General features: G+C 32.1%; 3 protein-coding genes across 4 annotated transcripts; all 3 read left to right on the top strand.

Moving 5' to 3' along the window:
- The first annotated feature begins 827 nt into the window (after positions 1–827).
- LOC111703796 (zinc finger protein 836-like) lies at positions 828–1,997 on the top strand. The gene has a single exon (XM_023475860.1). It carries the CDS (start codon positions 828–830, stop codon positions 1,995–1,997), a length of 1,170 nt encoding a protein of 389 aa, XP_023331628.1.
- Positions 1,998–2,007: 10 nt separating this feature from the next.
- On the top strand, positions 2,008–16,667 carry LOC111703792 (uncharacterized). 2 transcript variants are annotated; one of them, XM_023475855.1, is made up of 22 exons: positions 2,008–2,372; positions 2,762–2,828; positions 3,537–3,604; positions 4,241–4,468; positions 5,260–5,312; positions 5,533–5,580; positions 6,306–6,426; positions 6,893–7,000; positions 7,179–7,441; positions 7,501–7,567; positions 7,966–8,118; positions 9,396–9,488; positions 9,871–9,956; positions 10,287–10,353; positions 11,592–11,674; positions 11,816–12,092; positions 12,595–12,711; positions 13,363–13,464; positions 13,751–13,854; positions 14,277–14,370; positions 15,408–15,572; positions 16,375–16,667. In XM_023475855.1, exons 1-22 carry the CDS (start codon positions 2,262–2,264, stop codon positions 16,504–16,506), a joined length of 2,607 nt encoding a protein of 868 aa, XP_023331623.1. In that variant the 5' UTR covers positions 2,008–2,261; the 3' UTR covers positions 16,507–16,667. The 2 variants fall into 2 exon arrangements, with proteins under 2 accessions (XP_023331623.1, XP_023331624.1); XM_023475856.1 differs by lacking the exons at positions 13,363–13,464; positions 13,751–13,854; positions 14,277–14,370; positions 15,408–15,572; positions 16,375–16,667 and adding an exon at positions 13,119–13,172.
- Positions 16,663–24,369, top strand: LOC111703793 (TBCC domain-containing protein 1). Its single transcript, XM_023475857.1, has 11 exons — positions 16,663–16,730; positions 17,076–17,152; positions 18,228–18,328; positions 19,380–19,460; positions 20,610–20,753; positions 20,808–21,185; positions 21,543–21,600; positions 21,703–21,919; positions 22,390–22,563; positions 22,990–23,060; positions 23,577–24,369. Exons 1-11 carry the CDS (start codon positions 16,679–16,681, stop codon positions 23,700–23,702), a joined length of 1,479 nt encoding a protein of 492 aa, XP_023331625.1. The 5' UTR covers positions 16,663–16,678; the 3' UTR covers positions 23,703–24,369.
- The last annotated feature ends 938 nt before the right edge of the window (positions 24,370–25,307 follow it).

The following is a 25,307-nucleotide window of genomic DNA, read 5'->3' as shown; positions in this document are numbered from 1 at the left end:
ATATTCGATATTATGATAATTTGCCATGCTAATATTATATTTACTTTTTTATAAATTTACTTTTATAATTGAAAATTTGGAGGAAGAGTCTTTTTAAATGAATGTCTTGGAAAGAGGAAAATCAGTACTCTGACGTTTCCTAACGTAATCGTGAACTAAAAATGCTAGGGGTAGGCAACGCATTTAAGTCTGTGAAAATGGATGCGGATCCTAAATCCTTCCCGTAACAAATGGTTCCGGATCCTGGATCCGTCCTGTAAAATGGATCCGGATATACTAGCTCCGTTTTTGTTTTAAATGGATTTGGATCCTAGATCAGTTCTGTCAATAAGAGTCTAACAAATCGGGCATTAGACAATACCAAAATTTTGTCATTTGAGTAAAAAATACTTTATTGTATTTTTCTTTTTCTGATCACTTTTTTAACAACTTACTATTCTTAATATTTAAATGTTATTGTTTTTTCAGAAAGATTTGTGTGTGGGCCCTGCAGTGCCCGAGAATTAATTCCTTGCTCAAGTAACCTTGTCAAGATGGTCTACGAAAAAACTTCAAGTTTAGAACCTCGGGATATTTCCTCCTGGAAGCAGAAAGCTCTCGTCTACAGATTAGCAGACAGTCTAGGTCGCGGGGAAAATATTAATTTAAGCGCGGAAAATGAAGAAAGATTTATTCTGTTTTTAAGATTTAAACTCGGATTGTGCGGGACAAAGGCAACAGTTCTGTTGGAATTTATGAAATCTAACAATTTGTTGAAAAGTAGCAACAACGCATTGATTCTATTAAATAAAACAGAAATTGAGGGAAAAGTAAGAAAATGGCGGGAAATGGAGCCTAGGGAGAATTCTGGCAAAGACGATGACACAATAGATTTTGATAGAACGGACGATTTAGAGCGGACAGATTTAGAAAAATGTGATAAAAATAAAGAAAATAAGAACGGAAAAAATGACAATGGTAAAGACTTAGAGGACAGAGATGTTGGCGAAGATGCTGATTTAGAGGTTATTGATTATAGATATGAGAACTCAAATTTCATCAGACTTAATTCTATAAACGTGGATACACCAGATTATGGTAAAACTGAAGACGAAAATGATGAAAACAATCTAGATTTTACATTTGCTCAGGATGAAATTAACAATTCCAGTTTTCCATGTAAAGAATGCGATGAAGTGTTTAAAACCTATTCAACCTGGAGAATACATTATAATTTTGTACATCTAGGGAAACAATATCCCTGTGATAAATGTGAGTATGTGGCGTCAAGAACCAGTCATTTAAAGCAGCATATCAAGAATGTGCATGCACCTAAACGAATTAAATGTACTCGATGTAAGTTTACCACGACTGGTGAGAGTTATCTAGTAAAACACATGAAGTCCGTCCATGACTCAAGCGAAGCAAGATATTCCTGTGATAAGTGTGAACATGTATCCAAAAGTCAGCATAGTTTACGAGTACATAAAAGAATTAAACATCTGACAGATTTAAGATTTCAGTGTGATAAATGTGATTATTTTTCTCCCCTGAAATATCTTCTCAAGGAGCATAAAGCTATTAAACATGACGGTGTTCGGTTTCAATGTGATCAGTGTACATATTCTGCGACGAAAATGTACAATTTAAAAGTTCACATTCAGACTAAACACGAGGGTGTTGTAAGACTGCTGTGTGATGAATGTGATTACACTTGCAACCATTCCTCACATCTGAAGGTGCACAAGAAAACAAAGCACAGTCCTGCTTTTCCATGTGATATCTGTGATTTTGCCGGCAGTACATTGTATCATTTAAAGAAGCACAAATCCTCTCAACATAAACAATATTTCTGCAATAAATGTGATTTTGTCTCAAACCGTCCGCATATACTGAGGAAACATAGAGAAAAGGATCATTCTCGACCTTTTCAGTGCGAGCATTGCGAGTTCCAAGCTGCTCGTCTAGCTTATCTTAGAACACACTTAGAGAAGGTTCATGGAGCAATAAAAGATTGAAAAGTATGCAAATTCATTCGGTTTTTGTTTCCACACATTTTTATAATTTAGCCTTTTGCGAAGTTTTAGTTCACACTTTAGGTAACTTAAAAAATCTGAGGGAAAACAATAAAAACGGAAATGTGATTAACTGAGTATTTGCTTCAAACTCTACTTTTCTAACCTAACACTTGATAATTCAGAATTGTTGAGGACACACAATTTTTGTCAAGTTAAAAATTGTAAAAAAAAACCACCTCAAAATTTCTCGTTTATTTCAGAAAAATGTCTGTATCTACGAAGAATGAGCGTCTGGTCTGCCAGCTGCCCGGGTGTAAAACTACTCACAAAGATGTTCAGTCCGCACTCGAGGAATACCTGGAGGGGTACTGTACGGTAATAGTTACGGGAGTGTATATTTCTGACAAATTATTTCCCTCCCCCCCTTCCCACCACTTTTTTAGGATGTTTGCCCGAATTGGAAACAATTGTTGAGGATTTCTTTCTCTCGCTGAATTGGGGAATAGAAATGAATGTTTGAGTTATATATTATATATATCCGTAATAAAGGAAAAGCCTCTCTGTTTTTCTTTCAAGTTTTCATTTTTAAATGTTCACTTGCAAGACATTTTTATTTTTTAGAAAATTCTCCATAAGTATTTCCCTGTTTTTAAACCTAGAATATTATCTCTTTTTTAATAGCTAGTTCCACTCCACCACTGAGTCATTGAATAATCTTCTTAGTCGAAAAGTTATACTATGTTATATTAGTGGTCTTTTTTTAGAAATGCGCGAAAAAAAGAGATGGGACATTGTGTGGCTGCTCTTTTCCTTGTAATCTTACATTCAAAGGTTTGCAAAAATAAATTTATATAGAAAACTAATTAAATGGTAATGAAAAGAAAATCTGTATTTGAAAGAAATTGTATCTATGATTTTAATTAAAAATTCACTTTAAAATTGCCAATAACAAACCATCCTGAATAAAACCTTAAAACAAAAATCATTGAAAAATCAATCGCGAAGTGTAAATCCTTATTTAAATTATTGATTAGTATTAGTCATGATATGTCCCTAAAAGTCTGGTTGAATGATTGATTGATTAATTGATTGATTTACTGATTGATTGCTTGACATTCAGATACAACTTCGGAAAAGAAAGACAACATTTTCTTGTTCCTCTAATTTGTTAAAATCTGCTATATAGCTTTTTTCATTGGAAAAGTTGTGTCCGAGTTCAAAATTAAAGGGACTGACAAGGAGGATCATGTCCGATTCACAACGGTATCCATGAAACCTGAATGTTGTCAACAATTTGGAAGATAACGTTATTTCGGAAATTATTAAGTATTTAATTTTGATAATTTCCACAATGATTCTTAAGCAAGAAATGCATTTTTTGTAGGGAAACATAAAAGAGTAAGCTCAAATATATTACATGACATGCACTTAATCCATGGTGGGTCACATGAAATTACGTTTACAGTCCCTTTAGAATAACTGAATGACGTAAATAGTCCCTTTTTAAACGTTAACTAATGTTTTTAAATTGTTCTTCAGGTCAGATGTTGGAGAAAATTCACCAGCTTATCGGTCAGGAGGTGGCTCAAGGGGTCAAATCCATTCAGGTCAGTTCATACCTGGGGTAGATTCATAAGCTGATGGATCAGGAGGTGGCTCATGGGGTGAAATTCATTCAGGTGAGTTTATATCTGGGTTGGTAGGTATAGTCATTACTGCCATTCCTTGTCTCGGGGAAAATGCTGACGACCCTGTCCCGATTTCAATTAAGTAGCATATTATTTGTTTGCCCTTATGTATCCTAAAGATCAGTTCTTAAAGATGGATTGAAATTGTTTTCTCATTCATGGAGGGACAGCCATTTCCTGGTAAAACTGTATCTATATATAAAGTTGTAATGTCTGTTTGTTTGGATGTCAGATCATAGATCATGAACCCCTTGACTGATTTGCCTTAAATAAATAGAGTACTCGGGAAAAGCACAGGAATGTTCTTTGCTTGGCTTTGAGATTCTGAATAAAGTGGGTCAACTTGTATAGGGAAAAATTGCAAAAATCGTAATTTACGACTTAGTGAGGATAAACGGCGGGAGTAACTATGAGTATTGAGTACCCTAGGCAACACTGTTGTACTCAAACTAGTCTATATTGTAAAAAGAAAAGCAAATCAAGATTTTGATCGTTCTTTTAAATGCTTAAGCCTTAATTCTTCCTTTCTCCATGATGTTAAAATCTTATGTTTAGGTTTGCTTCAAGCACCCTGAGTTACTAAAGCTGGCCAGGGAGTCCTGTATCGCTACCCGGAGCACAGGTTCAGAGGAACCAGACCAGACTGGAGATAAGAAGAAGGATGGGTTGGATAGGTTTGAGGACGGATCCAGGTTCTCCAAGGTTCAGAGTTTAAAGACTGTTAAGATAAATCAAAACTGCTCAGTGATGAATCTCAGTTCCAATCTTCTAACAGATGCAAAGGTGGAGAAAAATTGATATTTTAAAATGAAAAAGATCGATTAAATAATCCATGAAATATAGAAAAGTTTTGTATGGGCATAATAAATATTTAAGAACCTGAGACAAATATAAATAATGCGTTAGCATGAATTTTCCAAAAAAGTACCCCACATTTACATCATTTACATCCACGAGTTAGTTTTAAATAATAGTTTCAGGGTGTATATTAGTTGTGAGACTCATATTTTTGCCCCCCCCCCCCATTTCAGAATCATATTTTTGCCGCCCCCCCATTTTCAAAAATAGTTTTATTTTAAAGGTTTCTAAAATTTCGAAGAAGTTTGCTGCAGGGGTGTATTCCTTACTTTCCCCCTTTTCCCTTCCCTCTTGCCCCTTTTCCTTTCCCTTTTGCTTCTTTTCCCTTCCCTCTTGCCCCTTTTCCCTTCCCTCTTCCCCTTTTTCCCCTTCCCTCTTTCTATTTTTTCTTTGCTTCTTCCCCTTTTCCCTTCCCTCTTCCCATTTTTCCCTCTTCTCCTTTTCCCTTCCCTTTTCTCCCTTTTCCCTTCCCTTTTCTCTTCCCTTTTCCTTTCCCTTTTTCCTTTTCCCTTCCCCCTTCCCTTTTTCTTCAGTTTTTACACCAAACCCAATGAAAGCTCATATTTGTGCCTCCATCTGAATTATGGTTTTAAAGATAGTGGTGGTTGAGAAAAACATAATAACATTAATATAAAGTGAAATTGAACAATAAAAAACCCATTTTACCAAAAAAAGTTTTAAATTTAATTAGAAGATAAAGATAGTATCTTATTTAGATACGAATGGATATTAGTGAGGATTTCTCCATACTACCAGAACCAGATCACAGGAAACTAAATCATTAATCTTTTTTAATATTCGCCCTCCCCCCCCCCCCTTCCTTCTATTTATCTCTCAAGGTATTACTAAATCAGAATTTCCTCAAATTGAAATTACTTAATATCACGTCTACACTCTACACTCTACAGCCCCTTTAAGTTCTCTCATTTATCGTCTAATGTCGACGATGGGCAAATTTTTTGTTGATTTAATGATTGTTCGAATTCCAGGGAGTTTTTGAGACAAATAGAGAGCCAAGGAGATATTTTGGGATCCAGGTATTTTTGAAGCCATTTTGGGGTTTATTCTGTTTGTGTCACATGTTACATTTGGGTTTAGATTTTTTTTTGTTCTTTTAAAGTCGTTTTTTGGGTCCATCTCTTTCTTTCGTGTACATTTTGGGATCCTTTTATTCTTCTGATTTGTATCATTTTTCTATGGTTATTTGTTAGGGTTGTATAGGTGGTATCGTTATTGTTATGTCAAGATATATTGTTATTCTTTTATTCATCATTTACTTTCTAATGTATTGTACTGTACTTTTCTGATTAAGGACTATACCGAGAATATGACTGGTATTGTGTACTGTTCTGACTAAGGACTATACCGAGAATATGACTGGTATTGTGTACTGTTCTCACTAAGGGACTGTACTGAGAGTATGAATAGTATTGTACTGTTCGGATCAAGGGACTATACTAAAATATGACTAATATTGTACTGTTCTGATTAAGGGGGTGTACTGAGAATATGACTGGTATTGTACTGTTCTGATAAAGTGATTGTACTGAAAGTATGACTGTTATTCTACTGTTCTTATTAAGGGATTGTACTGAAAATATGACTGGTATTGTACTGTTCTTATTAAGGGACTGTACTGAAAATATGACTGGTATTGTACTGTTCTTATTAAGGGACTGTACTGAAAATATGGCTGGTATTGTACTGTTCTTATCAAGGGACTATACTAAAATATGACTGGTATTGTACTGTTCTTATCAAGGGACTGTACTGAAAATATGACTGGTATTGTGTACACTGATGAGGGAGGACAAGAGCAAAGTTTGCTGGGGAAGCTTGTTTACACAACAGATGAAACCGGCTCTGGAAATATTATTCTCCAGGTACAGTTTTATCTCCTTTTTGTTATTCTACAGTTTGTGTTTTTTATGTTGTCAAGACACAGTTTTACCAGAAGCTTATAAATAAACGTATAAAGTTAAATGGTTATGTACAGTGTACAGTGTACACACTATGCACTGCACAATTGCTGTGTTTCATGTTTATTGGACTATTTAACATCATAGCTTGAGTCTACCTATTCCACATTTTTATGTGTCACACTGTAAATTATAATTTTGCATCTGTTTTCACTGAAAAAAAAATTGACCTGAAAAAAGTCTCAAATAGTTTCTGAAATATCTTTGATTTGGCCTTTATTCGCTTTCTCTTTTTTACTCTAAGATGGACATATCTACCTAAGAACAAATTTGAAGTTTTGACATTGGAGGTTGAAGTAGGAATATAGAGGGTAGGGTACCAGGACGGATTATTAAGATACAACTCTCGGAGAAATTATATTTAATCTAGGAGGTTGGAGTAGAGGGTATAGAGGGAGGAGTACCAGGACGGATTATGAAAATACAACTTGGAGAAATACCTAACTTTGTCCTGGAACCTGAAGATATGACGACAGAGGTAAATAAAAATAATTATCTTTTTTTATTTTATTAAAAACTATCTTCCCCCCCCCCCCCCTCTGTCAATACCTTAAAGACATAAACTCTTCCAGATTTAGATTCTTTCTAATTTATACAAATCCTGAATTTTAATAAATTCTAATTTTTTCATTGAAAAATTATTATTTGTTTTCTAGGAAAGAGAGCTACGTGAGAGTTTAGTTTCCGGACTTCACGAGAACATGAACCTCAACATGAAACCTCATGATAGTATTCTCCCAGAGGATACTGGAGGTCGGACTATTCTCCCTGAGGAGTCCGGGGGAGCAAATATACTGCCGGAGAATACTCAAGGTCGGAGAATACTCTCGCAGGAGCCTAACTTTCGGAGGAGAAAACTTCAAGATCTTTTAGAACCTGCTACAAATAATATTAGTCTGCAGCATACTGGTTTAAATAGGTATTTACAATCTCCACACAGCAATTTGAAAAAATAATATTTTTTATTTTTCATTTTAGACGGAAGCTTGGAGGAACACCACAGAAGGGGCAACAAGCATCTAGAACTATAAAGATCAGTAGAAAGGTAAGTATTTGAAAATAATGTACTCAAATATTTTTTATGCTTTTAAAATTTCAACCTTTTTCCGTGTAAAGCTTTACCGCATTTTTGTACAAAATAACCTTGTCATTTTCAATGTATTTTAACGATCTCAACTTTTTCACTCAACCTCATTATTTTTCATTTACTCTACAATTTTTACTAAGTACTTTTTAAAAATGGAATCTGAAGTATTTTGATAATAATGTCATGAGTTCTGTCTTTTAATGTTTGAAGGATTAAATAGTTGTATGCGCTTTTTTAAAAACTTCACGCTATTATTTTTATACCCTTGTTGATTGAATATACTTAAATGAGAATTATATTGTATCTTTTTAAATTGCTTTTACTTATTCTCCCTGAAATTGTAAACTGGTTTTTAGCCAACTCCGGGTCCAACCTGGAACCCTGAGCTGCAGAACTCCGTTCTGGTAAGATTGCTAAACCCGGAGAAGGAAAACCTGCTCCCGGAGAAAGTGAACCTTCTCAACCAGGAGAAGGGACCCTTTCCAAATACTTTAAAGATACAGTACAAGGTAAGTTTAGAATTTTAAACAGCTTTATTTCAAGGTATTCTCTAAAGAGTTCCATAAATGATTATCATCGGTTGATTTAATTAAACTAAAACTGACTATTTCCTTCTTGTTATTGCCTAAAGTACACATTCCCTTATATTACAAGGTTTACATTGTATACAATGTACACCTTGTACAATTTTTAAGGTGTACATTGTACACAGTTTCAAAATTCTAAATTGTAAACTATGATTTCCTTCAAGCTGCATACCAGAACTGAGATCTTTTTAAAAAGTTAGATTCAAGGAATTAATGTCTCAATTGACCATTGAGAAAGTAGTTCAAATATCTGGTTACTTGTAAGATAAATGACTTCATGATTTTTACAGGGTTACCCACAAAGAATGAGGCTTTAAGAGACAGAATTTATTCAGACTTATCTTTAACATTTAAGATTCCCCGCATTTTTTTTACTGTCTTAAATAGTTCAGTAGGTCCACAGAAACCTATTTTTAATTCCAAAGACCAAATATAAACTTCAAATCGGCATATCTAGGGAGTTTTAGGTCGTCATTTAAAGGGAGAGACCGGCTAGACATGGTAGTTGAGCTAAAAGTGCTGTATTGTAGAGAACAATTTTAGGGTTCATTTGATACCTAAGAGACATTTTTACGTTGTGCAATTTTTAAATAAGTGCATGAAATCGTTTGTAATATTTCACCAGTTGTTTTAGTCAGCAGAAGAAAGTTTTTAACAATTCTTAAATAACATGGACAAAACATGTAACAAAAACTATTCTACAAACTATTTAGTTGCATGTATACAAACAGATTGAGAAATATACTGAACTTATATCATTGAAAATAAGTAATTAAAATTTATTTTAAATCTCGTAGGTTTATGCAAATTCTTTCAGTTTGGGTAGTTTGTTGGAGGTTTTCTTTATTTTTATTGTGAAGACGATATTTGAAGAAATCTGCGAATAAAATTATAGAAACAGCAAAGGAAATGATGATAATGAAATAATCAATTCTTTTAAGAAATATGTTCCTGAACAGCTTGTAAAAAACCTTTTTTTCTTCTAACTGAAACAACTGGTGAATTCATTTAAAAGTTGTACACCGTAAAAATGTCTCATTGGTATCAAATGAATCTTAAAGTTTTTCTCTACAATGCTGCACTTTCAGCTGAACTACCATGCCTAGCCTGTCTCTACCTTTAAGTCTCATCTTTCGTGGGTAACTCTTAATACTAGATTTAACGTCTTAAATTTTTAACTTATCCGACATCCGTACCAGGAGTTTGAGGAGAAATTGATTACCTCCCAGATCCCATCTCTACTCTCACATGGAGAACTTTGTGATGTCCTACTCATCTGCTCAGATGGAGAGGTATAGAACAGTTACTTTGCACATGTAATGCTATCATCCAAGAAATTCTAAAAAGAATACAAAGGATTGTTGAAACTAGTGCCAAGGTTAGAACTAGTGTGCGCGTTACAAGAGAATTGATTGATAGACACTTAAGTAGTTATTAAAATGGGGGCCGGAAGCTTTTAAAAAAAGGAATATTAAAAATAATTTTAAAATGGCTAAAGTTGATATTTCTATAAACGCACAAGGTGTCAAAGAGAAATAAAGCGACTTTGCCATTTTTGACACCCTCTATTTATTCATTGTTTAAGTTTGTTTTGTAGTTTTGTTCACCTGTATTTAAGTTTAAATGAATCGAATTTGGAAGAGTTATTTTTCCTAAATAATTTTATTCTTCTAGATGTTAGCGAGTGGAATGGTACTGGCATCGATATCTCCATTTCTTAAAGATCTTTTTCATTCTGTTCCTAGGATAGATAATTATAGGTGAACAATGATTAATAGGATAATCTTAAGAAAAAAAAATGTAATAATTCTTTTACAAAAAGAAATGATCTTGAAGCTTCATATTTGTGAGGTTCCAGGAAAAGTTTGAACATTCTTGCACAAACAATTTTATTCTGTAAAGCTATAGAGCATGTGATAATGCGTTAAGGTATGATTTAATAAGAAATCAAGCTTAAAATGTATTTTAGAAATAATATAAAGATATTCAGGCTTGCGAAGTTACACTTTCAATCTAGGTCGTTTGATGATGATATTAATAATAATGATACTGAAAAAGTGTATTTGTGTATTTATTATTGATATATTTAGGGTTGTTATACTCCCTGACTGTTTTACGATCTCTAATATGTCTCTGCTTAACCGAATAATATTCCAGGTTAGTTAAGTAGTAAAGTGAATTTTTCTAGAATGCTCTTGATGATATAATTGTTGTTTAAAATGTTGTTGATGATGTAAATTCATGTTTAGGATGTTCTTGGTGGCGTAATCAATGTATAGGATGTTCTTGATGATATAATTAATGTTTGGAATGTGCTTGATAAAGTTTAGGATGTTCTTGAATACTTGAATACTTGAAGTAGTCACGCAAAGAGAGCCACGTGCGTGGCCATGTTATGCGGATCATGGGCTTTACAGGTACTTAAATCTCCTGGAAGGTCTCCATACTCCTATTACTTGTTATCATACTGAGATTAAGCACTAATAAATTCATCATATTTGTTTTTCAGTTGATTAATTTTCACTTCAGATCTTGATGATGTAATTAATGTTTAGGATGTCCTTGATGATATAATTAATAACTTGGATGTTCTTTATGAAGTAATTAATGTTAAGGATTCCCTTGATGATGTTATTAATAGTTAGGATGTTCTTGATCATGTAATTAATGTTTAGAATGTTTTTGATTATGTAATTAATGTTTAGGATGTTCTTGATGATGTTATTAATTTTTAGAATGTTTTTGATTATGTAATTAATGTTGAATATGCTCTTGATGATGTACTTAATAGTTAGGATGTTCTTAATGATGTAATTAATGTTAAGGATTCCCTTGATGATGTTATTAATGGTTAGGATGTTCTTGATCATGTAATTAATGTTTAGAATGTTTTTGATGATGTAATTAATGTTTAGGATGTTCTTGATCATGTTATTAATTTTTAGAATGTTTTTGATTATGTAATTAATGTTGAATATGTTCTTGATGATGTACTTAATAGTTAGGATGTTCTTAATGATGTAATCAATGTTTAGGATGTTCTTGATCATGTAATTAAAGTTTAGAATGTTTTCGATGATGTAGTTAATGTTAAGGATATTCTTGACATGTAATTAATGTTTAGAATGTTCTTGATCATTTAATTTATGTTTAGAATGTTCTTGATGATATAATCTATGTTTAGGATGTTCTTGATTATGTTATTAATGTTTAGGATGTTCTTGATGATGTTATTAATGTTTAGGATGTTCTTGATGATGTAATTAATGTTTATGATTTTCTTGATGATATAATTAATGTTTAGAATGTTCTTGGTGATGTAATTAATGTTTAGAATGTTCTTGATGATGTAATTAATGTTTACGATGTTCTTGATCATGTAATTAAATGTTTAGGATGTTCTTGATGATGTAGAGATAAATGATCTGGACAATTTAATCTCTATTTCTCAAACATTACAATGTCATCAAATAGCGGAGTAAGTTCTGATTTAACTCTACTACTGAACTTAAAAAGAATGTTTAAAGATGAAAATCCACGAAAATTACCGTTATCAACCTTTGAACCAGGGAATTTTTAGTTTTTAATTTAATGGATATATTAAACATTTAATTTTTAGATTTTGTGAATCCCGAATCATAAGTTTAACGACGGATATGAGATTAGAACTGGCAACCCCACCCGCAGAGGTTGCAGCAGAGGAAGTGGAGGAGGAGGAGGAAGAGGGTAGGATGAATCAGATGAACCATACAATCGTTATAGTGGACCAGGACGGGGCTCCGAGAAGACTCAGAGAAGGACCTGAACCTGAAATGGGACCTGGATCTGGACTAGGGAAGAAGAGGAAGAAAACTAAGGGAACTGAATCTCCACTAACTACTCTTAAAATAGACAAGGTTATTCAACCGTATTTTTCTTTATTTTCTGTGCTCTAAAGATGGGGATGTTTCCAATAAATACTGAAACTATGACCTTTTATCATTTAGCTAGGAAGGTGCCGACAGGCGTCATTGCTAACTCCATTCGTAGTTTTAGGGTTGCCATAATAAATAAATAAATGACATGGGAAGGGGGAGGGGGGTAAGTTTTATTTGATATTAAGATTTCATCAAATATTCATAAGAGTTTTCAGTTATGGAATTTACAATATCAGAATGGCAAAATATAAGATACTAGGGTTATTATTTTCAACCGGCCATTTTTTCTTTATAATTGTAAAACTTAAAATTTTGCGGATTTGTCAGAGAATTCTAAAATTGACATTTTTTCTAGGTAAAATTTTTCACTTAAGTTTCAACCATCCATAAACCTTAACCCTGGGGTCGTGTGCGTTGCGGCAAGTAGATTCGGCCCAATCGTTTTTTTTTGGATACAAACAGACAGACAACTTTCTTTTAGACCCAGTTGAATGCTGATTATCTGGATGATAAAGGAATAGTTCGTCTGGCAAGTAGAGACGAGATGGCGCTACATTACTGTATTCTTTGTGAGAAAAAATTCAAAAAGTACAACCAGGTAAAAAGAAAACAAGGAATTTATACCCTTGTTTTCTTTCTTAAAACTGATTATGAAGTCTTGAATCGATCACGCAATTGTTTTAATGGGGGGGGGGGGGTAATTGAAATTACATCGTTCATTCCTGACAGAAATGGATAATATAAATACGGATGAATGTTTGACTTAAGAATTTTTATATTTGTAACACGTAATTGTGTCCAAATGTTCGTCAAGTGGTTTTAGATAAAACCCCCGAAATGGATATATCTGTATCCTAAATACCAAACCGAATAATTCTAGGCCATAACTCACTACAAAATAATTATATCTGTATCCTAAAGTCTAAAATGTTGTAATATTCTAGGTTATAACTCACTACAAAATACTTATATTTGTATCCTAAAGTCCAAAATGTATTATTCTAGGCTATAACTCACTACAAAATAATTATATCTGTATCCTAAAGTCCAAAATGTATTATTATAGGCTATAACTCACTACAAAATAATTATATCTGTATCCTAAAGTCCAAAATGTATTGTTCTAGGCTATAACTCACTACAAAATAATTATATCTGTATCCTAAAGTCCAAAATGTATTACTCTAAGCTATAACTCACTACAAAATAATTAGATCTGTATCCTAAAGTCCAAAATGTATTACTCTAGGCTATAACTCACTACAAAAGCCAACATTTACTTGAAGCCATGCTGTCATGTGATGTCTGTGATCAACTGTTTAAAGATATGTTTAGCTGCGTCAAACACAAGGTGAGTTTAATAACAAGAACAAGATATATTACATAAGGGGTTGGTTTACATTTTTTACAATGTTTACAATTTCTAAAACCTTGAAATAGTTTTGGGTTGAAAGGAATTTGAGATTTTTTCTCTTTGAAATGAAGTTAAAATAGTTGAATGGAAGGAAACTAATTTTATAAAACATTTACGATATGCACAGAACAGAATATTTAAAACAGGACATTTTATAGAACAGAACGGAACATAGCATGTTGTAAACAGAACAGAACAGATGACATTGTTATAAATATTTTAGCACGAGGTGCACGGGGACTTTGAGAGGAACCTGCAGTGCTACCTGTGCATGGAGGTGTTCTACTCCAGGTTCAGACTATGCTCACATGTCAAGGAGATACACAAGTTAGTTTCAACATTTTTCCAAAGAGCAAAATTTTCCCAAAATAAGCCCAACCAAATTAAATAAAAAGTTTTGGACATTTCATAACAGATTTACTTGAAAGTAATAAAATATTCCACTTTGCTTGTGGGAAAATCTTTTCTTGGTGTCAGGATAAAATAAAAATTGAAGTTATTTTTGTTCCTAATTATCTTTATTATTAATATCATGTTACTGATTGTTATTCTTGTATATTTTCTTAGTAATTAATTGTTATTTTTGCTGTTGATATTCCATATTGTTATTGTTAATGTCGTTGTCGTTGTCGTTGTCGTTGTCGTTGTCGTTGTCGTTGTCGTTGTCGTTGTCGTTGTCGTTGTCGTTGTCGTTGTCGTTGTCGTTGTCGTTGTCGCTATCGCTATCGTTATTGTCATTGTTATTGTAGAGAAGTATACTGTGAGAGTATCTGTAAGACCTGCGGCATGAAATTTCCTGCTGAACACTACTTAACCCTGCATGCCGCGGAAGATCATACAAAGGTATATAGAGGGGGGGAGCAGAGGCTTTTATTTTGCATAAAAATCTCAAAACAGCGGATTAAAAAAAACTTGTTTAATTATCGAATTCCGAAATAAATTTTTTGTTTTGACAACATGTTATTTTTTTTATTTTTCAATCTGTTCTAATGTATTCGTCGACAAAGATAACATAAGGCAATATACTGATTGTCTTCATCCTTCAATCTTTCCTTTCATTAGAAACCCTGCTAGGCCTAGGGATATTGTAATGTTAGAATTCTTGAAATTTGACCTGAGCTGAAAACTTTAGAATGGTGGATATCAGGATTAAGGCTTAAACCACTCTTTTTCTTAATCTCGAGATTAAATATTGCTTGATTAATGCATGATTTTAATCTTCAGATTAATTATTCGACGGGATATCTGGATATTTCATTCTAAAGTTTTCAGCTCTGAGCTGAAAACTTTAGAATGGTGAATATCGAGATTAATGCATGATCCTCTCTTTCATAATATTGAGACTAATCTAATCTTGCACTTGTATCCTGAAAAGTGTATAAATTTCAACCAATCAGAGTCGCGTATATAAAGTCGATAAATTTGATATTTTGCGCGCCATTTAAGATTATATACAGAAATGGGAGGAACTCTCTAATTAAGAAAACCCGGTTTTTGATTTTTCTCTACTTTATCCAAGAAAGAACGGTTTATGAAGAAAATCAAAAGTTTGCCCATTGGATACTCAGATTAAGTAATCGGGATTATGGATATCTCATTCTGAAGTTTTCAGAGGTCTGAACTTTTAAGTTTGAGGATAAATGCAAGATCTCGTCAACTATCTCTACAGGTTATGACAACCGCAGGGTATCGATAAGGAATAAACTTAATCCTTTGGTTTGCATTAGATGGAGATCAGTTCTATCAATGTGATCACTGCTTGATACCGACATTTTTGCACAGATTCATCAGTTAAACAGTTAAAAATCAAAAAATCAAAAAATTGATGTATTTTCATTTGTGATCGTTTATACTTGCTATCAGCGATATTTTCTTTTCAGGAATCCAACTCTTGTAACATCTGTGGGAAAACGTTTAGTGGTAAACGGTATGTGACGATGCACATAAAGAACAGCCATCAGATGGGAGGAAAATTTGATTTCCAGTGCAAATATTGTTTCCAAAGCTTTCAGCATAAGAAAACACTCATCTACCATTGTATAAAGGTAAGACGGGTTAAAAAGTGAAAAAATGTAGACGTCATTTCTAGTGACCTCCATTTTATGATCAACTAGTCCGATTTACAACGGTACCATTTTACCCACTATTTGAGTCTCAAATAGGAAGATATCGTCGATTTTCTGTGTAAAAAGGTGTAACACTATGATTGTATTCTTTATTGCTTCTCAGGGATTAATCCGTAGTATATCATAGAGTAACTACAATTGAAAATGATTAAATTTCACTTAGATTTCCTTGATCAAAGAAGGGTTTATTGTGTGTAATACCTAGATAAAAAAGTATATAGATTTTAGATGTATGTGGTGTACTCGGTGTACACAAGGAATTGAACTCTCCACTGATTTTATCCAAGAGGTCACGCAGTACGGCTTCATCTGTAGAGTGTACATGTAGTAAGCGGGATATGCACACATTAAATATTTGTACCATAGTAATTACAATTCGTGTTTATGGTGTGAAATTTAAAGTTTTGAATTGAACTAAATTTTAATTAACAAATACCGTTCTACAGTGCATCCCCCCATTCAAAGGTTTGTAAAACATCAATATGGTGGCTTAGACGTACTCAATAGTTCCTGCCGCCTTGCAGCTTTATTCAATTTCTCTAATATTTCTGTACAGTCTCTAATCAAATGTACGTTGCCCCCCGCCACATGTGTAATATTGTGAATCGGACATGGTACTCTATAATTTGATGGTCACTTGACATTACTTCTTTACGGACTTAACGTCTTAAGTTTCTTTAATTGGTTTTAACAAATAAATACTTTTTTTTTTCTTTTTCAGCAACATAAAGAAGATAAACCTGACGGTATTTTTGAGGAATGTTCGCTTTGTGATAAATTCTTTAAGAGAAAAGGAGAATTGAAACAGCACATGAAGAGAAAACATAAACAACTTGAGTTCCAAAATTGGTGAACAAGGATGGAATAGAAAACTTATATAATTTATATAAATATTTTTATTTTCAGATCAAATGGAGAAAATTGTCGCCCATATATGTACCTAGATTATCATTATAATTGAATGTTGAATAATAAATAAGATTTTTATTTTATTTTCAATGATTTAATTTCAGATGATTTGAACAATGTTTAAGTTTTTTGTCAACTCTGAGGTTTTTGAAAACCTCCTCCTTCCAGGTAATTTTGCAGGGCCGGGGCCGGGCGGTTTATGAAAAGAGATTATCAAAAAATTGTAAAATGCTTTTTTTTCCAATTTTAAAAACCGAATTGAAGGAGTTAGAAGCATTCCCCTCTTCCTTGTTGCCAGAAAATGTTGTGTCCCTTTCCTCCAATTTTCCAGATGGTTTCTGCCTATTAGCTGCCTCTGGTTCAGAGTCATAAAAAAATAAAAAAATTTCCAAAGATGCTTTAAATTTAACCTTTGAACTGGAAAACATCCATGCTTTCTATCTCTAACGGCATTAATAAAGTTGTAATATGTTCATGGTGAAATTTCAAGTTCTCTACTTCTTAAACTTTTAGGGAGACTTGGAGCTAATTTTACATTTGACGGGATACGAAGAATTCAATCCGTCCTGCTCCGGGGGAATTTAAACCAGGCATTTTCAGTTCAGATTCTGATTAAAATAATTACGCCTGGTTTCCAGAAAAGAACTAGCGTTGAAGAGATTCTTAAAAAATATTTGGTTTAGAGGGATTGCAGACCTATGTCCTATGTGCAATATTTACAACGATCAATAATATGAAAGAAATAGTCTTTTTTTCTAGTGTTTAATTCTCTCTTTTTCTGTCATGTTTCTATAGCAACGCAAGTCACGTTTTATAAAGAAAGCACAGTAGTGGAAATATTCAATTTTTAAAGGGAAATTAAAGATATCTCCTTCATTTTTGAGTTTACAACGCTTCAAGGGTATCGTTGTGAATTTGGCGTGCCACTCTATATATGGAGGGTTACTGGGAATTACGCCTACTTTCTCTTTCAGTGTGAATTAAGAAAAAGAAGAATGATAATCACAGTTAACATTCAATCCTTGAAGGATTAAAGAGAGTGGCCGTATACAGTACTGTTCTCTTAGCTCAACTACAGTGTCAAGCCGGTCACTCCCTTTAAGCTCAATTTCATTTTTGTTATTTAAATTGTTTTAGGATTACAGATAACAGAAAAATTATTATTTTTTAACTATTTTTAACATTAACCTTTTAATTTCTGTTTAGTTGTTTTTTAACTAGCGTGCTTATGCCATTTTAAACACAAAATTTGATTTTCTTTTTGTTGTTTTAATACAGTCGTCTTATATATCAATACAATAAAGAAGACTTTTGATTACAATTTTGAATAGTACAGCAATAATAAACATTTACATGGAGACAAAGAAAAGTTGTCATTTAAAAAGCTTTTTTTTTATCTTGTATATATATCTTGTATATATATCTTGTTCATGTATCAATACAATAAAGACGACTTTTGATTACAATTTTGAATTATTACAGCATAAATAAACATTTACATGGAAACAAAGAGAAATTGTCATTTAAAAAGCTTTTCTTTGATCTTGTAAACTTGCAATTTCGCAAAAAGCATGTTAACAATCAAAATTTAAATTAAAAAATCGTCTTCATTGTATTGTTATAATCGCCGACCATTGTAGCACAGTTAGAACTGTTGAATGCTAGATTACTGAAGATTATTTTGTTAAACTGTGTTCGGAGCACTGTGATTTATACCAAGAGAATTCTCGGGCCTTATTCATCTGTACTCATCGTTTTTTTAACAGGTGTGTTTTAGTTCTTTCTACCTTTTTCATTTTTATTTAGTTCTACCTTTTCAAAAATTTATTTTAAAATTGATTTATTAAATGAATGATTTTAAGGGACTTGTATAATTTTAAGGGACTGGTATAATTTTAAGGGACCGGTATTATTTTAAGGGACTGGTATAATTTTAAGGGACTGGTATAATTTTAAGGGACTGGTATAATTTTAAGAGACTGGTATAATTTTAAGAGACTGGTATAATTTTAAGAGACTGGTATAATTTTAAGAGACTGGTATAATTTTAAGGGACCCTCCATTTAAAAATAAGAGGGGTATGTTCGATTCACAACGGTATCGAAATAAACTTTTAAAAATACCGTGAATCGGTCATGTCACGCTATAAAGAGGGCCGGTCACTTCGGGGCTGTCACCAAAATTTTAAAGTGTCACGAACTGAGGCCGAATTTAAAGAATTTTAGTCGCGGCTTAAATCTGCCAAAACCCGGTTTAAATTGAGCGCCGGCTTAAATCTTGAAACATTTGATACAAATTTAAGTGGAACCAACCATATTTGAGCGGCGGCTTAAATTTAAACCGCGGCTCAAATTCTTTAAATTCGGCCTCTGGTATAGGAAGACGATATTCAAGCAATCTTACAAATAAGTTTTGCAGTAGTAATTTGAAAATCAACTTAGTAAGGTAAATGGGTCTGTGCACTCTGCAGTTGCTGTGTTTTGTGTTTGTTGAAGTATTTAAATTAATAACTTGAGTCTGATAATCATTTTCCTTTTCCACAGTCCACAGTCTTATGGATCTTGTAACTCTATTAAACTTTGTTCAATCTGAATAATCTTAATATGTATTCCTGATTTTATCTCGAAAATGTTTTGTAAATTGCGTTATAAATGGTTTAGATTAGAGAACTAAATAATGAGAAGTTGAAGGAAATTATTTCTCAGATAAATATTTAAAGCGTACGGCTGGGAATCGTTTATGTCACTCTTTTGTATTACGAATTTATAATATTGAAATAGATTTTTAAACAATATTTTTAATTTTTTTATTATCTAGAAATGAAGGAGAAGAAGAAATCAGCACAAATCTTCTTCTCTTCTCTCTGTTTCTCCAACTTTTTGAAGTTTACACCAAAAGGAAGAATTCGCTTTTAGATATATTTTGATAAATAGATAGATAGAAAAATAGATAAATTTTGTATAAGTAGTCCAAAACAGAATGGAAATTATAATTATTCTAATGGAGTCTTAATTCTTTATCTCACTAATAGAAAGTTATCTTTTTGTGGGTTTCGAGAAAATGATTTGCATTTTAAAACTTAAAAAATGACTGAAAAAGCATTATGTACAACTCAGTAGTACCTTAATATTCATTGGCATACAAGTCCGTCACTAAATTCTAACTTTCTGATTATTTGATTCTTTCTGATTCTTTCTGATTCTTTCTCATCTTTTCTGATTCTTTCTCATCTTTTCTGATTCTTTCTGATCTTTTCTGATTTTTTCTGATTCTTTCAGTCTATTCTTTCTGAGGTTCTTTCCAATTCTTTCCGATTCTTTCCGATTCTTTCTGATTCTTTCTGATTCTTTCTGATTCTTTCTGATTCTTTCTGATTCTTTCTTATTCTTTCTTATTCTTTCAGATTCTTTCTGATTCTTTCTGATCTTTTCTGATTTTTTCTGATTCTTTCTGAGGTTCTTTCCAATTCTTTCCGATTCTTTCCCATTCTTTCTGATTCTTTCTGATTCTTTCCGATTCTTTCTGATTCTTTGTGATTCTTGCTTTTTCTTTCTTTTTCTTTCTGATTCTTTCTGATTTTTTTCTGATCTTTATGTGACGTGCAGTGAAACCCTTAATAACGAATACATCGGAAGAATTTATCAAATGTCGTCTTGACAATTTTTTAATATGTTTTATACTATATTACGTAAATTTCAGTGTTTGCGAAAATAAACAAATAGCCATGAATATGCGGGAACAGTTTTAAAGAGTTCCATATAATCATTTAATTAAAAAACTAACTATCTGCAACATTCCATTATCAGAAAGTGAAGAATACGACATTTGATGAAAATTTCCATGTATTCGTTATTAAGGGTTTCACTGTACTTAAATGATTTTCAAAAACCTTATGACCAAAAATATTTTTTGAAGTCAAATTAAAAAGTAAAAAACATTTTCCCTTTGCTTTCTTGAACACGTATTTGTCTGCATGTTATAATTGCTTTTGGTCGTAAAAGAAAGCATTAAAAACTAATATTAAACTAAATTCTAAAATCCTGACAGACTGACTAGATCTCGCTCAGTTGACCGATTATCCACCGAGCGCTGGCCTGGCAAACCTGAGTTGGATGAGCAGAGAAAACATCACAAGACTTACGACGAAGATCTTCATGTTCAGTTTTATCAAGAACGGATTAAAGATCTTTGGTAAATTTATAAATTACACAAAAAAACATAGTTTGACAAATTTAATCTTTTTAGGGAAATTCTATGTCTCAAAGACGACCTGAAGGACCGTAACAGAGTGTGGGATACTGCCTTCACTGTGTTAAAAAATGATGAAAAAATATTGTTCCCAGAAGTTTTGAAAACAATCCCACCAGAAGAAATCATTTTAACCATTCAAAAACACTTAAAAACAACACGTGAGGGAGTTCTAGCATGTATTAAAACTGATGGGAAAAGAATATCTTGGCCTCTTGGTGAAATCAAGCCGCCCAAGAAGATAGAGAAACCAAAAATGGCGACCAATGCGCACGTGCTAATGCCGCGTAAACTGATTGTGATTAGCAAGCTTTTATACAAAACAGTTGCAAGACGTTCAAGCACTTTGGTCGGGGCACATGTTAAAATCCACAGGATAGTTAAGATTCTTTTTCTTTTACTTGTCAGTAAAAAGTTTTTAGGTTAACGAAAAAATTAAATTAAATTTGAACAAACATGTGCAAGACGTTCAAGCACTTTGGTCGGGGCACATGTTAAAATCCACAGGATAGTTAAGATTCTTTTTCTTTTACTTGTCAGTAAAAAGTTTTTAGGTTAACGAAAAAATTAAATTAAATTTGAACTTACATGCATGGTATCATTATTTTGAAAAGATTTATTATGAAAATTTTTATATGTCACAAGTATCCAGTTAGTAAGTACTTATACATAATTAAAAAATAAATAATTTATTATTTAAATATTTTTTATGCAAAATCTTAACTCGCTCAGGTGTAATAATTCCTTTCTGTATCTTCTCTCCCCTCTAATGTCCTTAACAATCACTAAGGAAAATTAGTTTAACCTTTTTTTAAAACCTAGATTTATTTTCTAATCAAGTCAGTTTTTTAAATTTAATTTTGAATTGGTTAAAAGTTGTATTTGACTGTAGTGCGTGAATACAACTATTGTAACGGGACCTGTTCATGAAATCCTAAGGGTTCAAGGCTGTAGTGGCCTCAACCTCATGTCTCTGGCCTCCCTGGTCCTTGTCGGAGAGACCTGGGACTCTAGCCTCTACATGAGAACGGAGAAGAGACCAATAATTGATAGAAGAACCTCGGGCAACCTCGGTCTTTATCCGTACAATGTTAACTACGTTGGTCTAGGTAGGGTAAAACACTTTATAAAACTAGGATTTGTTGATGCTTAGCGCCCCTCTTTTTAATAATAATAATTATGTTATTTTCACGCACTCATTTAATTCTCGTTTTTCAGAAAAATTGTGTTCAAAATTTAATTTCTAATTTCACAAAAAAATCGGACCCAACAAACAAACGAAAGACTGAGACAAACAATGTGGTCGAATATTCATTTAAAATTGAAAAGTTGTATTTTCACCAAATGTACATTCGTCTTGGTAAATATTAATACAGTGAAGACGACGTTTGATTTCAATTTTGATTTTTAACAAGCTTTTAAACAACATGAATACACATAATCATGGAAAGGTATTAACAGCTTCTCTTTCTTTACTTTTAAACTTGTGATTCGAAAAAAGCGTGTTAACAATGAAAACTTGTACTAAAAAGTCGTCCTCAATGTATTGATATAAACGTCGACCACTATATTTTTGTAGATTCCGATTTAAAGAGTTGGCGAGGAAAATCTAGGTTGGATTTCTACCCTACTCCTCTTCTCATAAACCCTGAAGGAACAAACTCCGTTCTAGTTCCACAGAATTCAATCCAGTTCTCTCAGTTCTTCATCCCTTTCTTAAACCTTAACATCAAATCTTTAACAGAACTTCCAGGTATAAATCTCTCATTGAAGATTAATTAGAATATTAAGGAAAAAACTAAAAAGAAATTACAACTTTAATGGTAAAAAAACATAATAATTTAAAAGAAAAATTCCTTAAAATTCCAAGTTTAGGTGGTGTTTTTCTCAAAATATTTGAAAATCAATCCGTTACCTTAAGAATGTGCACCATCAGATTATTCAGATCTTATTAAATCAATATTCATATTAATAATCTGAAAACAGTGGAATAATCTTCATTCTTTCTTTGACATTGAAATTTAGCCGAGAATCCTGTATTTTCTAACTAATTTTTTACTTAATACATTTTTAGAATCAATTATAAGAATTTTTCAAAATCTTAGAGACTGTCATAGTTAAAAGTAAGAACGATGACGACAATCTGAATCTTTCTTGTTTTTACTGTAAAATAATTCAGATGAATTCCGATGTGAACTAGAGAAGAGAGAAGAACCAGTGAAAGCTTGGAAAGTTTTTCTAGAATCTCAGGTTTGTTAAAATAAAAAGATTGATCAAGTTCAAACTAATTTCTAGTTTTTATATATTATTGATCCTGTTTCTTCTATTGTTATCAACCCTGAAAAACCCTTAGATTAAAGATGAAGTTCAACAGAAATCAGACACTTTTTAAATTCTAAATCGCGCTAATTTGAACTAACAAGTCCTGAACATTTGACCTGGTTCTAAAATTATCCATTTTTATTTGGAGCGATTTAAATTCAAGATCTCTAGAATAAGTGTTAAAATTTGGAGTGTAATTACAGTGGTAGGCAATAATATCAATACAACGAAGACGACAATTTTATTTAAGTATTGGTTGTTTACAAGGTTTTCCGAATTACAAGTAATAAAAGAGAAGCTTTTTTAATAAACAGCTTCTCTTTCTTTCCATGTTTATGTGTATATACTGTTTAAAGGCTTGATATAAAACAATATTCTAATTGAATGTCGTCTTCTTTGTATTGATATTATCTCCTACCATTGTTTTAAAAATTGATATTTAAGGATTTGACCTCTGAAGAGACTGATCTTGTTGATTCTGAAGTAAATGATGAATTCAAAAAATGGTTACAAACAAATAACGCAGAAATAAAGGGGCTAGAATCCCTAGCTAACAACATGAAGATCTAAAACTCTAAATCTTCAATGATCAACAACATCAATCTTCAGTGATCATTAACAACAACATGAAGATCAAAAATTCTTATTATTCAGTGAACAACAACAACAACATGAAGATCTAAAATTCTTAATCTTCAATGATCATTAACAACAACATGAAGATCTAAAATTTTTAATCTTCTGTGATCATCAACAACAGCATGAAGATTGTGATCAATATCAACAACATGAAGACCTAAAATTTTTAATCTTCAGTGATCATTAACAACAACATGAAGATCTAAAATTCTTAATCTTCCGTGATCAATATCAAGAATATGAAGATCTAAAATTCTTAATCTTCAATGATCAACAACAACAGCAATATGAAGATCTAAAACTCTCAATCTTTAGTGATCCTTAACAACAACAACATTAATAAAATTCTTTTGAGCTTAAATACTCGGAACAGAAAAGATCTAAGCCTCAAGATCCTCAATGCACTGGTGACTGAAAATTTAAGATCTCTAAATTCTGCTTTTTTTTATCAAACAATAGTCTTTGTAAGGAGAATGAGCCATTTAAACGAAAGTGATAATTACAGACTGTATAGTCTTTAGTCTAAATATTTTGATCTCTTGATAAAATAATGATAAATTTTACTTTTTAGTATTATAATTATAAATTAGTTAAAAAGTGGTTGAATATATTTAGAGAGAACTTTCGGCCGGCTGCCCCCAAAATTTATGAGATTAAAGAAATTATAATGACGAAAATTTTACAAAATTCGGCTTTTTTAATAGTCTGTTAATAAATAGGATTTTTAAATCTGTACCCCCCCCCCTTTGCAAATACCTTTGCGCTTTACTGTCTTACAGGTAGGTGGATCCGCATTTGAACTACTGCCGTTTGAACTATGGTACGTTTGAACTATTGTTCGTTTGAACTATTGTTCGTTTGAACTATTGTTCGTTTGAACTATTGTTCATTTGAACTACTGACATGACGTCATATCCTGTAGTTTAAATCAACGCATTTCTTGCTCATTTGAACTATTTTTCTACCCCAATTCAGTTTTTAAATTTTTTTTATAATCTCCATAAAGTTATATTCATGACAATTAATTAGATAAACATTACACAGAATGAACATAAAAATAGTTCAAATGAACATAAAAATAGTTCAAATGAACATAAAAATAGTTCAAATGAACATAAAAATAGTTCAAATGAACATAAAAATAGTTCAAATGAACATAAAAATAGTTCAAATGAACATAAAAATAGTTCAAATGAACATAAAAATAGTTCAAATGAACATAAAAATAGTTCAAATGAACATAAAANCTATTCTTTTTTTCATTTGAACTATTTTTATGTTCATTTGAACTATTTTTGGTTTATTTCATTAATAATATTTTAATAGTTCAAATGAAAATAGTTCTAATGAACTAAAAAATAGTTCAAATGAGTAATATATTTACTCGTTTGAACTATTGTTCATTTCAACTACTCACGTGGTCCCACGTGCAGTAGTTGAAATGAACAATAGTTCAAATGAACAATAGTTCAAACGGCAGTAGTTCAAATGAGATAGCACCTACAGGTATAGTCTAAACCAAGGTATTAAAGCAGG

This window comes from Eurytemora carolleeae, unplaced genomic scaffold, assembly GCF_000591075.1.
Source record: "Eurytemora carolleeae unplaced genomic scaffold, Eaff_2.0 scaffold114, whole genome shotgun sequence".
In the NCBI taxonomy this organism is placed as follows: domain Eukaryota; kingdom Metazoa; phylum Arthropoda; class Copepoda; order Calanoida; family Temoridae; genus Eurytemora; species Eurytemora carolleeae.
Note: the sequence above shows the minus strand (reverse complement) of the source record. Positions and strands in the feature narration are given on the sequence as shown.

Coding starts and splice junctions, on each gene's coding strand:
- LOC111703796 (XM_023475860.1), top strand. CDS start 828: ATGGAGCCTAGGGAGAATTCTGGCAAAGACGATGACACAATAGATTTT.
- LOC111703792 (XM_023475855.1), top strand. CDS start 2,262: ATGTCTGTATCTACGAAGAATGAGCGTCTGGTCTGCCAGCTGCCCGGG. Junction 3,605..4,240: donor AAGGGGTCAAATCCATTCAG/GTCAGTTCATAC, acceptor TCTTATGTTTAG/GTTTGCTTCAAGCACCCTGA. Junction 14,371..15,407: donor CCGCGGAAGATCATACAAAG/GTATATAGAGGG, acceptor TTTTCTTTTCAG/GAATCCAACTCTTGTAACAT.
- LOC111703793 (XM_023475857.1), top strand. CDS start 16,679: ATGTTTAAGTTTTTTGTCAACTCTGAGGTTTTTGAAAACCTCCTCCTT. Junction 19,461..20,609: donor TTTGAAGTTTACACCAAAAG/GAAGAATTCGCT, acceptor AAATCCTGACAG/ACTGACTAGATCTCGCTCAG. Junction 21,186..21,542: donor GCACATGTTAAAATCCACAG/GATAGTTAAGAT, acceptor TAACTCGCTCAG/GTGTAATAATTCCTTTCTGT.